Raw genomic sequence first — 12,394 nt, 5'->3', positions numbered from 1 at the left:
CATCCCCCCACCCCCTACTGCCTGCTTTTGAAGAAACCAGGAGAATTTTTGCATTGCAAAATTCTAGATTTGGCTGAATGCTGCCTGTGTCCTTTAGTTTGTGCCTCTATCCCGTGAATTATCTGATAGATTTGGGTGCAGCGTTTTTGCCAGAACACTTGACAGCTGTTCTGTCCACATGGTGTTGCCTCACATTCCGGGGGATGGCTATTCTCGGCGTTTATGTGAGCTTCTGCTTGGTGTCTATCTGTCTCAGGCACTCAGGCCATTCCTTGGGAAGGCCCGGCTTTCAGGGTGTCTCTGGGGAAGGTTCCTGGAGGTTTCTTTGCCTGTGAGAAACCTAGACCATTGGTGCTGCAGAAGGGGAAACTGAGGCTCACAGTGGTGGAGCCTTTTGCCCAGCAGGCTCAGAGTGGAGCAGTATGACAGCCCAGGTCTGGAGTCGGGTCCTCTGTTTGTCTTCTCCCAACTCCTTTGGTCACTGTGGGCCGTGGAAAGTGCTTAAGGGAGTAGAGACCCTGGCCCACAGCTGTGGGGACCCCCGCACCCTTCTTGGAAGGTGGGAGCTGTGGCATGGCCCCTACCCCTGGCAGGTAAGCTGGGCTGACAGAGAGCTCAGCCTGGATCATGCCCTCCATTTCCCCAGAGGATGCCGCTGTGAAGGGGCGGCTGGTGGAGTGTCTGGAGACTGTGCTCAACAAGGCTCAAGAGCCTCCTAAGTCCAAGAAGGTCCAGCACTCCAATGCCAAGAACGCCATCCTCTTCGAGACCATCAGCCTCATCATCCACTATGACAGGTGCCCACCTGGGGGTCAGAGGGCTGGGCCAGGAAAAGGGGGCCTGGACTCGTGGGTCTGAGGGAGGAGGGGGCCTGCACTCCTGGGTCCCAGGAGAGTGGGTCTGGGAATTATGACTTCTAGGTAGGAGGAAGATGAAGGTGTGAAATGTTACCCTGCCAGGTTGGTGCTGGCCCCCTCCTGGGAGGCAGAATTCTTGGCTATCTTTATTGGGCTCAATAGCCCAGATATCTGGGTCATTAGCAGTGGTCATGACTGGGCCAGAGGGCAGGAGTTAGGACCTGGGTCCTGAGGATGATGCGAGAGGGACCAGCCAGACCCCAGTCCTGCACCTCCTCACGTCCTTGTCTCTTTCTCGCCGGCAGTGAGCCCAACCTCCTGGTGCGGGCCTGTAACCAGCTGGGCCAGTTCCTGCAGCACAGGGAGACCAACCTGCGCTACCTGGCCCTGGAGAGCATGTGCACACTGGCCAGCTCTGAGTTCTCCCATGAGGCAGTCAAGACCCACATCGACACCGTCATCAACGCCCTCAAGGTGCGACCTCGGAGCCTGCTCTGGACCAGGCTCTCTGCACCCACTCAGCCTGTGTCTTCTCCACCCCCTTAGGAAGGCCCGGGATTCAGAGGCCCTGGATGGCCAGCTTTATGCCACACGGAGCCCAGAACACACCCCTCGTGCTCTTTTCCCTCAGACCGAGCGGGATGTCAGCGTGCGACAGCGGGCGGCTGACCTCCTCTACGCCATGTGCGACAGGAGCAACGCCAAGCAGATTGTGTCGGAGATGCTGCGGTACCTGGAGACGGCTGACTACGCCATCCGAGAAGAGATCGTGAGTCCTGGGAGGGCCGGGGGCCTGGAAACAGGTCTGAGGGAGGAGGGGCCGGGGGCCTGGACTCCTGGGTCTCTAGATGGGGACATTGGTGAGCCCAGAACTTGCGAATCCACACCTGACTTCCCCATGCGCACACGCTCATGCACACATGCACGCCCATCTTCCCTCCCGACCGGCAGGTCCTGAAGGTGGCCATCCTGGCTGAGAAGTATGCAGTGGACTACAGCTGGTACGTGGACACCATCCTCAACCTCATCCGCATCGCGGGCGACTACGTGAGTGAAGAGGTGTGGTACCGCGTGCTCCAGATCGTCACCAACCGCGATGATGTCCAGGGCTATGCTGCCAAGACAGTCTTTGAGGTCAGCACCCCCACCTCAATCCCATCGAGGGGTGTCAAGGCAGAGTGAGGACAGCTGGGGCTGTGTGTCCAGCCAGCCTGGGCCACCATCCTGCTTCTTCCTCCTCACAGTGGTCCTTGGGCCTCCCAGGGGACATGGGGACCGAGCCTTCATGGGCCAGTGTGAGGGTCAACAGGGCACTTAGTGTGCTGTCATTGATCCCCAGGTCCCAGCAGTTTCTCACTCTGCCTTAGAAAAGGGGTCCCATTCCATCCTGTTTTACTGCCCATGTGAGCTCGTGCCAGTCACCTACCCACTCTGTGTCTCAGTTTCCCCATCTATACTCCCACACAAATCAGAGCCCCGGGGGTTCCACAGGTAACAGGAGTCTAGGGCCTAGCCCTGTGCCTGGCACACCTGCGTGCTTCTGAGCCAGGGCACCCCTACTCAGGTTGTCTGGACCTCCCTGTCCCTTCCTCCCAGGCGCTCCAGGCCCCAGCCTGTCACGAGAACATGGTGAAGGTCGGCGGCTACATCCTTGGGGAATTTGGGAACCTGATTGCTGGGGACCCCCGCTCCAGGTGAGTGGGTGAACACATGCATTTCTGAAGGGTCCAGGGTATGGGGACTCCAGGAATCTTCTCGGCCCCTCGCCAGCACCTGGTGGGATAAGGTAGAACCTAGCTCTCAGGAGCCTTTGGGACAGAGCGTTGCCATGGCCACTGCCCCAGAGCCAGCCTGGGGTCCTGGGAAGGGTCCCTCCAAAGGAGGTGGCACCTCGCCCCAGGGGTTTCTGGGAGAGGTGGGTGGAGCTGGTGCCTGCTGACCCCGCCCACTCCTTCCCGCACAGCCCCCCGGTGCAGTTCTCCCTGCTGCACTCCAAGTTCCACCTGTGCAGCGTGGCAACGAGGGCTCTGCTGCTGTCCACCTACATCAAGTTCATCAACCTCTTTCCGGAAACCAAGGCCACCATCCAGGGCGTGCTGCGGGCCGGCTCCCAGTTGCGCAATGCTGACGTGGAGCTGCAGCAGCGTGCTGTCGAGTACCTCACCCTCAGCTCAGTGGCTAGCACGGATGTCCTGGTCAGAGCCCCCGTCCCCACACACCCCCTCTTCTGCCCTCTGCGCCTTTCCTTCCCTCTCCTTCTTGTGACTGGAGCTGACACCTGTCCCTGACCTGCGCCCACAGGCCACGGTGCTGGAGGAGATGCCGCCTTTCCCTGAGCGTGAGTCGTCCATCCTAGCTAAGCTGAAACGCAAGAAGGGTCCAGGGGCCGGCAGTGCCCTGGATGATGGCCGGAGGGACCCCAGCAGTAACGACATCAATGGGGGTGTGGAGCCCACCCCCAGCACTGTGGTGAGTCCCTTGGGACTGGGCTACCAGGCAGGGTCCAGCAAAGGTGGTACTTCTTCTCACTTTCACCTGTATTTTCTACAGTCGACTCCCTCGCCCTCCGCCGACCTCCTGGGGCTGCGGGCAGCCCCTCCTCCAGCGGCTCCTGCGGCTCCCTCAGGTGCAGGCAACCTCCTAGTGGATGTCTTCTCTGATGGCCCAGCCCCCCAGCCCAGCCTGGGGCCCACCCCAGAGGAGGCCTTCCTCAGGTACCATCTGCCTTGGGCCCTGGTCTGTATCCCTTTTCCTTTGTCCCTCCCAACTTGCTCTTCCCTGTCCCTGTGCCTCTGTTCACCCCGGCTGCCACCTCTCCCGACCTCCTCCATCCCTCTGGCCACTCTGGACTGTCAACTGCCCCTGGCCACCCTTTGTTGTCCTTTCCCATCATCGTGTCTCAGCTTGCTTTTCCTTTTCTCCTCTACTCCCTCTTTCTCTCTCTTCGGCCCTCTTGCTGCCTGTCTGGGATTGGCTGCCTGCCACGCCTGTCTTCTCTGTCTGCTCTGGGATTGGATGGCCCAGCGAGCTGGAGCCGCCTGCCCCTGAGAGCCCCATGGCTTTGCTGGCTGACCCAGCTCCAGCTGCTGAGTAAGGGTGGCCTCAGGGGGTTGGGGGGGCCACCTCTTGTGTCCTAGGGAGGGTTAGGGGACTGGGAACATTCATCAAGGGGTTTCTGATGAGCCTCAGAGGCAAGGACTTGGGAGTGAAAGTCAGGGTCCTCTTATGCAGGGGGCAGGGGTGGCAGCACATGCCAGGGTCCTATTCCCATTAGTGGCAATCCCCAGACTGATTCTGGGGTTCTTTGAGGTTCATTAGGGAATCTGGGTATGCGGATTCTGGGGTTCTGTCCTTTCAGGGCTTGCTGTCTGCCTCTATTAGCTCTTGGACTTTACCTCTGGTCCTCCCTCTCATCTCAGTCCTTTCCCCACCTGCAGCCCAGGTCCTGAGGACGTCGGCCCGCCTATCCCGGAAGCTGATGAGCTGTTGAATAAGTGAGTCTGGAAAAGATTGGGGACAGGCATCAGGACAGGTGGGGAGCACAAAGCAGGGCCCACACAGGCACCCCTCTCATCCTGAGCTCCCCGCGCCCCCACCTAGGTTCGTGTGCAAGAACAACGGGGTCCTGTTTGAGAACCAACTGCTGCAGATTGGAGTCAAATCGGAGTTCCGGCAGAACTTGGGTGTGTCCGGGGGGACTGTGGGGTTGGGGTTACGGCTTGGGTGGCAAGTAGGGAGGGGGTCATAGGAATTCTGATGGAGCCCTGCCTGTCCCCATCGCCACAGGCCGCATGTATCTCTTCTACGGCAACAAGACCTCGGTCCAGTTCCAGAACTTCTCGCCCACTGTTGTCCATCCCGGAGACCTCCAGACTCATATCCTCTCAGCCTGACCTAGCCCCTGGCTCCACCCCCCCCACCCCCCCCGGGTCTGCCTTCCTGGCCACTGGGAAGGAGATGGACTCAGGTCCTGACCTGTTTGGCCCTCTTACTTGACAGCCTGAGCACATGTTACTTCTCTTGAGATTTAGTGTCATCTGTAAGACTTGGGTGGCCCTCTTTCCCCTAGGACAGGAAATGACAGTAAGTGTTGTGATGGTGTGTAGGAGATGTTGCTTCCAGAACCCCTGCTGCTCTGGGCCCGTTTGTCCCCATCAGGCTCCACACCCATGATTCCAGTGCCTCCTGCACTGGAGAGCCAGGCCTGGCGGTCTTGGTGCTGAACAGGGCCCTTTCCTTTGTGACCTGGGCCAATGGCTTTGCCTCACTGCGCCTTCCTGTCCCCACTGTGAGGTGTAGACCCTCTTCTCCCTTCTCATAGGGTTTTGAAGATCAGTGTCTTTGGAAAACCCTGGAAACATGGCTGGCGTAAAGGAGGTGTTTGAGCAGTGTCAGTCCCCTCTTCTCTGTCTCTGGGCCTTCATTTTCACTCCTGTGAAATTACAGGGGTCAGACCCCAAAACTTTGAGGATTTTTTCAGTTCTTTGCTTCATTCATCAACATTTCCAGACTCAGCTTTGTGCTGGGCATGGGAGGGGCAGGGGTGAGAGATCCATAAGACCAGCCATCACCCCCGGGTTGCTGACATACAAATGGTGATAATGACATTAATCGCCACCATTCTTGTACACTTACCCTGTGACAAGTACTGGTAGTGGATTATTTCAACTGCCTGCTGAGGACATGATGCCCATTTTGCACATGAGGCTAAAGGAGGTTCACTTGCCTACACCCACTGAGGTGGTAAGAGCTGGGATTCAATCCCAGAGTGGCTCTTGCCTCTACCATGTGACAAGCTGTAATGGAGGTCACTGAGTTCATGTGGAAGGCCAGAGGAGGCACCTAGGGGGTGGGTCAGAGGTTTAGCCTAGGAAGGACTTTGGAGCTGGGCCTTGTAGGATGAATCCCCGATGGTAGGACCAGGCGTCTGGGAGGTTCACGGCCAAAGCCCTGCAGGGCCATCTCGTTTCTGGCTTCCTTGACAACGGGGCGGGCACAGCTGGCAGTGCAGACTAAGCGTGTGGCCGCACAGGTGGACGGTGGTGCGCAGGTGCAGCAGGTGCTCAACATCGAGTGTCTGCGGGACTTCCTGACGCCACCGCTCCTATCAGTGCGCTTCCGGTGAGTCAGTGGTCTTGCTACCAGATGGGCGGGGCTGCTGGGTGAGGGGCGTGGTCTGACTGCACTCCCTCCTCCCCTACCAGGTATGGAGGTGCCCCCCAGTCCCTCACCCTGAAGCTCCCAGTGACCATCAACAAGTTTTTCCAGCCGACAGAGATGGCGGCCCAGGACTTCTTCCAGCGTTGGAAGCAGCTGAGCCTGTGAGCAGCCTGGGGGGGGATGGAGCCATAGCCACTGCCATATTTCAGGGTGGGGGGGGGCCTGGGCTGCCAGGTGCCTGATTCGAACCTTTCCTGCCCACAGCCCTCAACAGGAGGCGCAGAAAATCTTCAAAGCCAACCACCCCATGGACGCTGAAGTCACTAAAGCCAAGGTGAGAGAAGGGGTGAGACAGGAGAGGTGACCCTGGTCTGACATCCCCGCCCTGCCTCTTCCTAACTGGGATTTGGGGAGCATTGGCCACTCACCTTCTCTGAGCTTCTGTTTCCCATCTGTAAAATGGAGCCAATTCCCACTCCCAGGAGTTTTGGGTGCCACTGTCTGGGAGCTAACTAATCTGGCACCTCTGGTGGCTATCCCACTTCCTCCTCAGCTCCTGGGGTTTGGCTCTGCTCTCCTGGACAATGTGGACCCCAACCCTGAAAACTTTGTGGGGGCTGGAATCATCCAGACTAAAGCCCTACAGGTGGGCTGTCTGCTCCGGCTGGAGCCCAATGCCCAGGCTCAGGTGAGTCGGGGTCTGGAAGGCCCACCTGAGACAGATGCATCACCCCCTACCTCTTGTGCATTATCTGCCCCCCCTCTGGTTTTCCTCTACCTTCCCATCCTGATTTTTGTCTCTCCGTATCCTTTCCACCCACTTGGCCTCTTTTATCTTTCATCCTTTACCTCTGTCGCTTTTATTCCCACCTCCTGCTCTTCTATCACCTTGCTGGTCCCTTTCTCCTTTTTCTCTCATCTTGGCTCCCTTGTGTCCCCCTTGTGAACTCATCCTCTCTCACCCTGGCCTGGCCCGTCCATCTGCCTCCTCCCTGAGTCCCTGCACCCATTGTGTGTTCCCTCCAGATGTACCGGCTGACCCTGCGCACCAGCAAGGAGCCCGTCTCCCGTCACCTGTGTGAGCTGCTGGCCCAGCAGTTCTGAGCCCTGGACTGTGCCCCTGGGGACGTGGCCGGTGCCAGGCAGCCCCTAGGACTGAGGGAGCTTTGGTGGATGGGGCAGTGAGGGGACCTCTGCTGGTGACAGGGAAGACCCCAGGGTAGGGGGATGCCTAGGACCTTCCTCCGGCCTTTTGTATTTTTATTTTTGTTCATCTGCTGCTGTTTACATTCTGGGGGTTAAGGGGAGCCCCCTTCCCCTGTCCCCCCCAAGCACAGAGGGGAGAGGGGCCAGGGAAGTGGGTGCCTCCTCCCCTCCCACCCTACCCTGTCGTGGCCCTCCGCCCCCTCCCCGTCCAGGGGCTGTGTATTATTGTGAGCGAATAAACAGAGAGACGCTAACAGCCCTGGGTCCCTGTCTGTTGCTCATGTCTTGCGGTCAGAGGAGTGGGGTGAGAGCATGCAGAGTGTGAGAGGCCAGGCCCCGCAGCCCATGGATGGGACTCTGAGCAGACAGCAGCAGCAGCAGACGCCGTGGCCCCAACTGCAGGGCCACCAGCCGCCATCCTGTGCCCGGCTCCTCAGTCCCTGACACCAGGTAGCAGGCTCTCGGCACCTGAGCCTGGTGGGTCGCATCCTCCGCCTTCTCTTCCTGCTGGCCTGGCTCTGGGGGAAGGACAGGAAGGGCTGAAGTGACCAGTGGGGTCTGAACCACTAGGGTGCCGACCTGCTGGAACCAGATCCCATCCGGGGCCTGAGTTTGCCTAACAGGCCAGGGCCTCATGGCTCCATCAGGTTGTCAGTGACCTAAAGGCCACAGGCTTTCTGGCTCAGATGCGCCTTTTCCCACCCAGCCTTAGTCCCCTTTCCTGGGGATACTGTGTGCAGCCCTAGGCAACCTGCTTAGTAATATAAATCGTAAACACACGGGTGCTCACCAGGTGCCAGGCATTGGGCTCTAGGTTGGGGGACCCCCGAGGACCCTGCCCCACTTTACATGTGGGAAGCAGGTGCGGAGGAGTAGAGTCAACAGCTAGGAGGGAACGTTTGTCTGCCCCTCCCGGGAGGAGCTCTTTACCCTTCAGCTACATTCATCAGGGTTGTATCGTCACCCTAGGTCCCCTTGCCTCTCTGCGGCCTCTCGGGTTCTAGGACAACTTTTCCTTCTTAACCTGTGCTCTGGGGAACCTCCCCACCCACCCACCTCAAGACTATTGGCAAAGCCTATACTTGAAGCAGTAGAGCGGAGTAGGGGGATGTAGGAGCCCGGTTGCCTGTGTGTGACTGGTGTCTCTGCCACTTATTAGCTGAGCTTGTTTCCTCATCTGTAATTTGGGAATGATGCTGTAACAGGAGAACCCTCCCCTATGAGGATCAAGTGAGTCATTACATATAAAGCACTTGGTAGGAGGCGAGGTCTCAGTGTTAACTATTAGGATTACCCAGGAAATTCTGTAACCTCTGGGCTGGGACCTCCCTGCCCCTCCCTTCCCATCAGTGTGGATGCCCAGGCCTCAAGAGCCATGCCCAGTGCATGCTGGGTCCTACCAGTTTCTCCAGCCCCACCTCTTACTCCCCACTTTGTGTGACCTGAGATTCATGTCCCAGCCTGTGCAAAGGGGGCCTCGTGCCCACCGCTAACCTGGTGGGAAATGCATGGCAGTGACCAGAGTGTAGAAGGAGCGGAGGAGGCGCCGACGCTGCTCAGGGGAAGGCTCTGGAGGGAAAAGAGAGGGTGACAGAGAGCCCCTTTGGGGCCCAGGACCCTCCTGGACCTGTCCTCCTCCTCAGTTACCTTTAGCTCCTGAGGGCTCCACGGTGAAGAGGCAACGCTTCAGTTCCAGGTGGAGAAGCAGCAGCCTGTGGAAAAGAGGGCTGTCATGGCCAGGGAAGAGGGGATGAGAACCCAAACCCACTCCCCCATCTGAGCCTTACCCAAGGATGTCCGTATGCAGGGGGAATCCAGCAGGCAGTGCTCGGGGTCCCAGCGGCAGGCAGGCCCGCAGTGGGTCCAGCAGGGGCTGCCACCAGCGCTCCAGAAGCTGCGGGGGGCGTGGTCAGTGAGAGGCGGGGCCCGGGGGTGAGGTCTGGGAAAGAGTTGTGGCCAGGAAGGAGGGGGGGTCCCACGAGGGCAGAGGGGATCGTGGATGGGACGGGACCTGGAAGGATGGGTAAGAGCCAAAGAGGGGCCAAACTAGGGTGATGGTGATTGAAGTGCAGTCCAAGAGGCGTGGGTCCAGAGTAGAGGGAACACTCCCAGGGCAGTGTGGTGAGAGAAGGGCCGGGGCTCCCACGTAGAGGGTGCGATAGGGTAAAGCAGGACACGGCCCTAAGTCACCTGTGGATCCAGCTGGCTGAGGGGAGGGCGGGGCCCGCAAAGCAGACACAGCTCCAAGCCCGGCAGCAGCGTCAGGGTCAGAAGCCGGTGAGGGACCTGAATTAAGCAGGGCGCAGGGTGGGAGGGACGGAGCCCCGCCCCTTCCATCGCAAGCCCCGCCTCCTCGCGGCTCGGCTTCTAGGTCTCACCCCTTCGTGCACACGTGTCCCAGGCCCACACCTTCCCCCTGCCGGCCCCACCCACTCACCGTGGGACTCCCATGCGGCAGGTACACCGGGTAGTCGCGAGCGGCCTGCGGCGGCAGGGACCCCACTAGCCAGGGAAGCAGCACAGCCTCCGGCGTCCCCAGCCGCCACCAGCTCTCTGTTGCTGCCACCACCCGGCCAGACACAACCAGGCTGACGAAGGCCGTGCCCACAGCCTCGGCGAACCCAGACAGGGCTTCCTGGGTAAGGGAGGCAGGCCGATGACAGCGAATGAGGAGACAGGGGCAAGGGCGGCACTGACTTCCCAGGTGGGTGAGGAGTGGGAACAGACCAGCATACAATTCAGATCTCGCCGTGGTGGCCATACTCATATGTTTCACCCTCCCAGGGCCTGGGTTCCTTTACCTTCTCATGCAGTTACAATCCCCAAGTCACATCGTGAAGTTAGATTAAACAGGTAAGGTGCCTGCTACCCCACCTAACACATACTACTAAAGCTAATAATTACAACAGCAGTAACTATGGCTTATTGAGTCCTACTATGTGTCAAGTAGGTGCAATCAACAACCTACTGAAGCTCAGAGAGGTTAAGTCATCTGCTGGAGTCATAACAATGAGAAGCAGCCATGCCAGGTGAATCTACAAGAGTAGTATTCAACCGGCACAAAGAACAGCATGTGCCAAGGCAGGGACGCTGGGAAGTTGTTGGGATTTGTGGGCCCCTGAGGGGCTGGGACCTTTTCCTGGGGGTGATGAAAGCCATGAAAGGTCTGTGACCAGGGGAGGGGCAGGGTCACCTCCGTGTGTATAAAGAACCTTCTGGGGCCAAGTGTGAAAGCTGAGAGGATGGGAAGAAGTGGAGACAATGGTCCAAGGATAAGAGGATGAGGTCTGAGATAGGGCCTTAAGGACAGGTTTAAAAGTTCCCAAGGACATTTCCAATACCTGCAGGAGGGAACCCTCTGGAGGAACCACACAATCCACACACTGGGTCAGGTCCCCGATAAGCTCTGAATCCCTCAGGAAGCTGTCGATGAGGCGGTAACTGGTCTAGCAAAGGGAGAAGGGAGATGCCTAGGACCAAGTGGGCCCCAGATCTGCTGCCTCCCCCTGGGAAAACTGGTCCTGTTGGGTCTAGTTCCAGGGTCAGAAGACCAAGCTGCCTCAAGAACCCACAGGGTTAGGCTGCACTGGGGGCTGCTGGGAACTGTAGTTCCCAAATCAGTGGCCTCACCCTCAACTCCTTCTTCAGTCTCTCTACGTTGCGGATATTGGTCAGTTCTTCAAGTCCCACAAGAAGAACCTAGAAGAACCATATAAGAGAGTAGAGGCCTGGACAACTGGTTCTAAGATGGGAGGGGCGGGGCTTAGACTGAACGAGGAGGGGGCTGGGAATCTGGACTCCTGAGTCTGAGGGAAGAGGGACTGACAGCAGGATTCCTGGGTTTTGGAGGAGGAGGAGAGTGTTGGGGGTCTGAGGGAGAAGAATGCTGAGAGCTCAGATTCCTGGGTTTGGGAAAAAATGATGGAGAATCTCACCATAGCCCCAAACACCATCTGGAGTAGTCTCTCTAGTTTCAGCTCCAAGGTGTCCTCCTCAGATGACAGAACAATGAGGGTGATACTGTGAAAAAGGAAGGTGAGAAGGAAGAATGAATGTAGGCCAGGGAAACCGGGCAGTGAGGATAGCAGAGTTTGCCCTCGATGCTGGATGCCAGCTACATCCTCCCCCAGCACTCATACAGAGAAACTCAGGGATCAGAGGAGATAACTGGCTTGTCAGACATCCCACAGCTAAGTAAACAGCTGGCCTTGGAGAGCTGGAAGGTCTTGAGGTCATCTTCAACAAGGGCTATCACCAGACCCCTGTCCCTGCTCCAAACTAGCACTTAGAGACCTGTCATGGAAGCTTTTCCACACCACAGTGGTATCCTTGGTCCTCGCAGAGCTCAGCTGCACCTCGAGATTCTGCCCAAACATGTGGACTCCATTCAGGGAGCCGATGACAGAGAACGGGAGCTGGGGAAAGGTTGGGGACATTAGATAGGAGCCCCCAATCCCCTCCTCCTTGGGACTCAAGAGTCCAGGCTTCCAGCCCCCTCTACTTTCTAGATCCCCTTGGCCCCTCCTCTCTTCGGGGAACAAGGATTATTGGTCCATTACTCCCTCAGCCCTCTAAACTCAACTGAAACTTCTCCAGCCGCTACTTCCTTGGAGACCCAGAGTCCAAGCTCCTAAACCCCTTCTATTTCGGAGATCCAGGCTCCAGGGCCCCACCTGCTGGCGGGCGGGGGTGCCGCCGCGGCTGCTTCTGCAGAACAGGGGGACTCCGCTGGAGGCCGCGAGACACAGCAGATGTACGGTGCCCTCCGTCCCCTCCTCCCCCATTTCGAACCCCCCCAGACCCCCTCGTAGGTTCGGTTAGTGCCGGCTTTGGAGCATGACCGTAGTCACACTACTAAGTAGGGTTGCCGCCCAAAACCGCCAGAGGGGTGACGGGAAGCTCATTGGAAGAGGACTACATTCCCGCCTTCATCCAACTTAAACCCACCCTCACTCCGTATTCTAACAGCTCCTCCAAACCCTGTTCAAGTCTCTTCCGCTCTAGCCGGAAGTTACAATACCTTTAACAAAGATGGCGGCTAATTGTACTGGCAAAGCTTCATAGTTTCTCCCTAAAGTGAATTCACGTCACTTATTTAAAGAAGAGAATAAATAGCCCGGCTTGAAGGTGGTGACCGCTCCAGGGCTTTGCCTAGCAACCATCACGTAGGG

The 12,394-nt window shown here is 58.1% G+C and overlaps 2 protein-coding genes across 8 annotated transcripts in view; one reads left to right on the top strand and one right to left on the bottom strand.

Annotated features, from left to right (window-relative positions):
• The window catches only part of AP2A1 (adaptor related protein complex 2 subunit alpha 1), a 27,893-nt gene extending 20,414 nt beyond the window's left edge, over window positions 1-7,479 (top strand). Inside the window, exons 8-24 of one of the 2 annotated variants that reach the window (XM_074316075.1) lie at window positions 647-797; window positions 1,163-1,331; window positions 1,489-1,626; window positions 1,809-1,991; window positions 2,454-2,551; window positions 2,821-3,052; window positions 3,159-3,326; window positions 3,408-3,571; window positions 3,882-3,947; window positions 4,295-4,351; window positions 4,458-4,540; window positions 4,644-4,734; window positions 5,856-5,978; window positions 6,062-6,178; window positions 6,282-6,351; window positions 6,571-6,705; window positions 7,044-7,479. In XM_074316075.1, the coding sequence (XP_074172176.1) occupies window positions 647-797; window positions 1,163-1,331; window positions 1,489-1,626; window positions 1,809-1,991; window positions 2,454-2,551; window positions 2,821-3,052; window positions 3,159-3,326; window positions 3,408-3,571; window positions 3,882-3,947; window positions 4,295-4,351; window positions 4,458-4,540; window positions 4,644-4,734; window positions 5,856-5,978; window positions 6,062-6,178; window positions 6,282-6,351; window positions 6,571-6,705; window positions 7,044-7,121 (2,123 nt within the window). In that variant the 3' untranslated portion in view covers window positions 7,122-7,479. The remainder of the gene's footprint in view (window positions 1-646; window positions 798-1,162; window positions 1,332-1,488; window positions 1,627-1,808; window positions 1,992-2,453; window positions 2,552-2,820; window positions 3,053-3,158; window positions 3,327-3,407; window positions 3,572-3,881; window positions 3,948-4,294; window positions 4,352-4,457; window positions 4,541-4,643; window positions 4,735-5,855; window positions 5,979-6,061; window positions 6,179-6,281; window positions 6,352-6,570; window positions 6,706-7,043) is intronic. The other variant, XM_074316076.1, reaches the window with a different exon arrangement.
• Window positions 7,257-12,394, bottom strand: FUZ (fuzzy planar cell polarity protein). Of its 6 annotated transcripts, none has more exons than XM_019741573.2 (11): window positions 12,244-12,394; window positions 11,517-11,638; window positions 11,159-11,243; window positions 10,854-10,922; window positions 10,565-10,669; window positions 9,661-9,858; window positions 9,414-9,509; window positions 9,011-9,117; window positions 8,871-8,935; window positions 8,718-8,792; window positions 7,257-7,741 (listed from the first exon to the last, which is right to left on the bottom strand). In XM_019741573.2, exons 2-11 carry the CDS (start codon window positions 11,597-11,599, stop codon window positions 7,515-7,517), a joined length of 1,110 nt encoding a protein of 369 aa, XP_019597132.2. In that variant the 5' UTR covers window positions 11,600-11,638; window positions 12,244-12,394; the 3' UTR covers window positions 7,257-7,514. The 6 variants fall into 6 exon arrangements, with proteins under 6 accessions (XP_019597132.2, XP_019597131.2, XP_019597137.2 ...); XM_019741572.2 differs by lacking the exon at window positions 12,244-12,394 and adding an exon at window positions 11,897-12,225; XM_019741578.2 differs by lacking the exon at window positions 12,244-12,394 and adding an exon at window positions 11,806-11,909.

This window comes from Rhinolophus sinicus, linkage group LG11 (genome assembly GCF_036562045.2).
Source record: "Rhinolophus sinicus isolate RSC01 linkage group LG11, ASM3656204v1, whole genome shotgun sequence".
Lineage (NCBI taxonomy): Eukaryota > Metazoa > Chordata > Mammalia > Chiroptera > Rhinolophidae > Rhinolophus > Rhinolophus sinicus.
The sequence above is the reverse complement of the archived record's forward strand: the minus strand, read 5'-3'. Positions and strand labels throughout refer to the sequence as shown.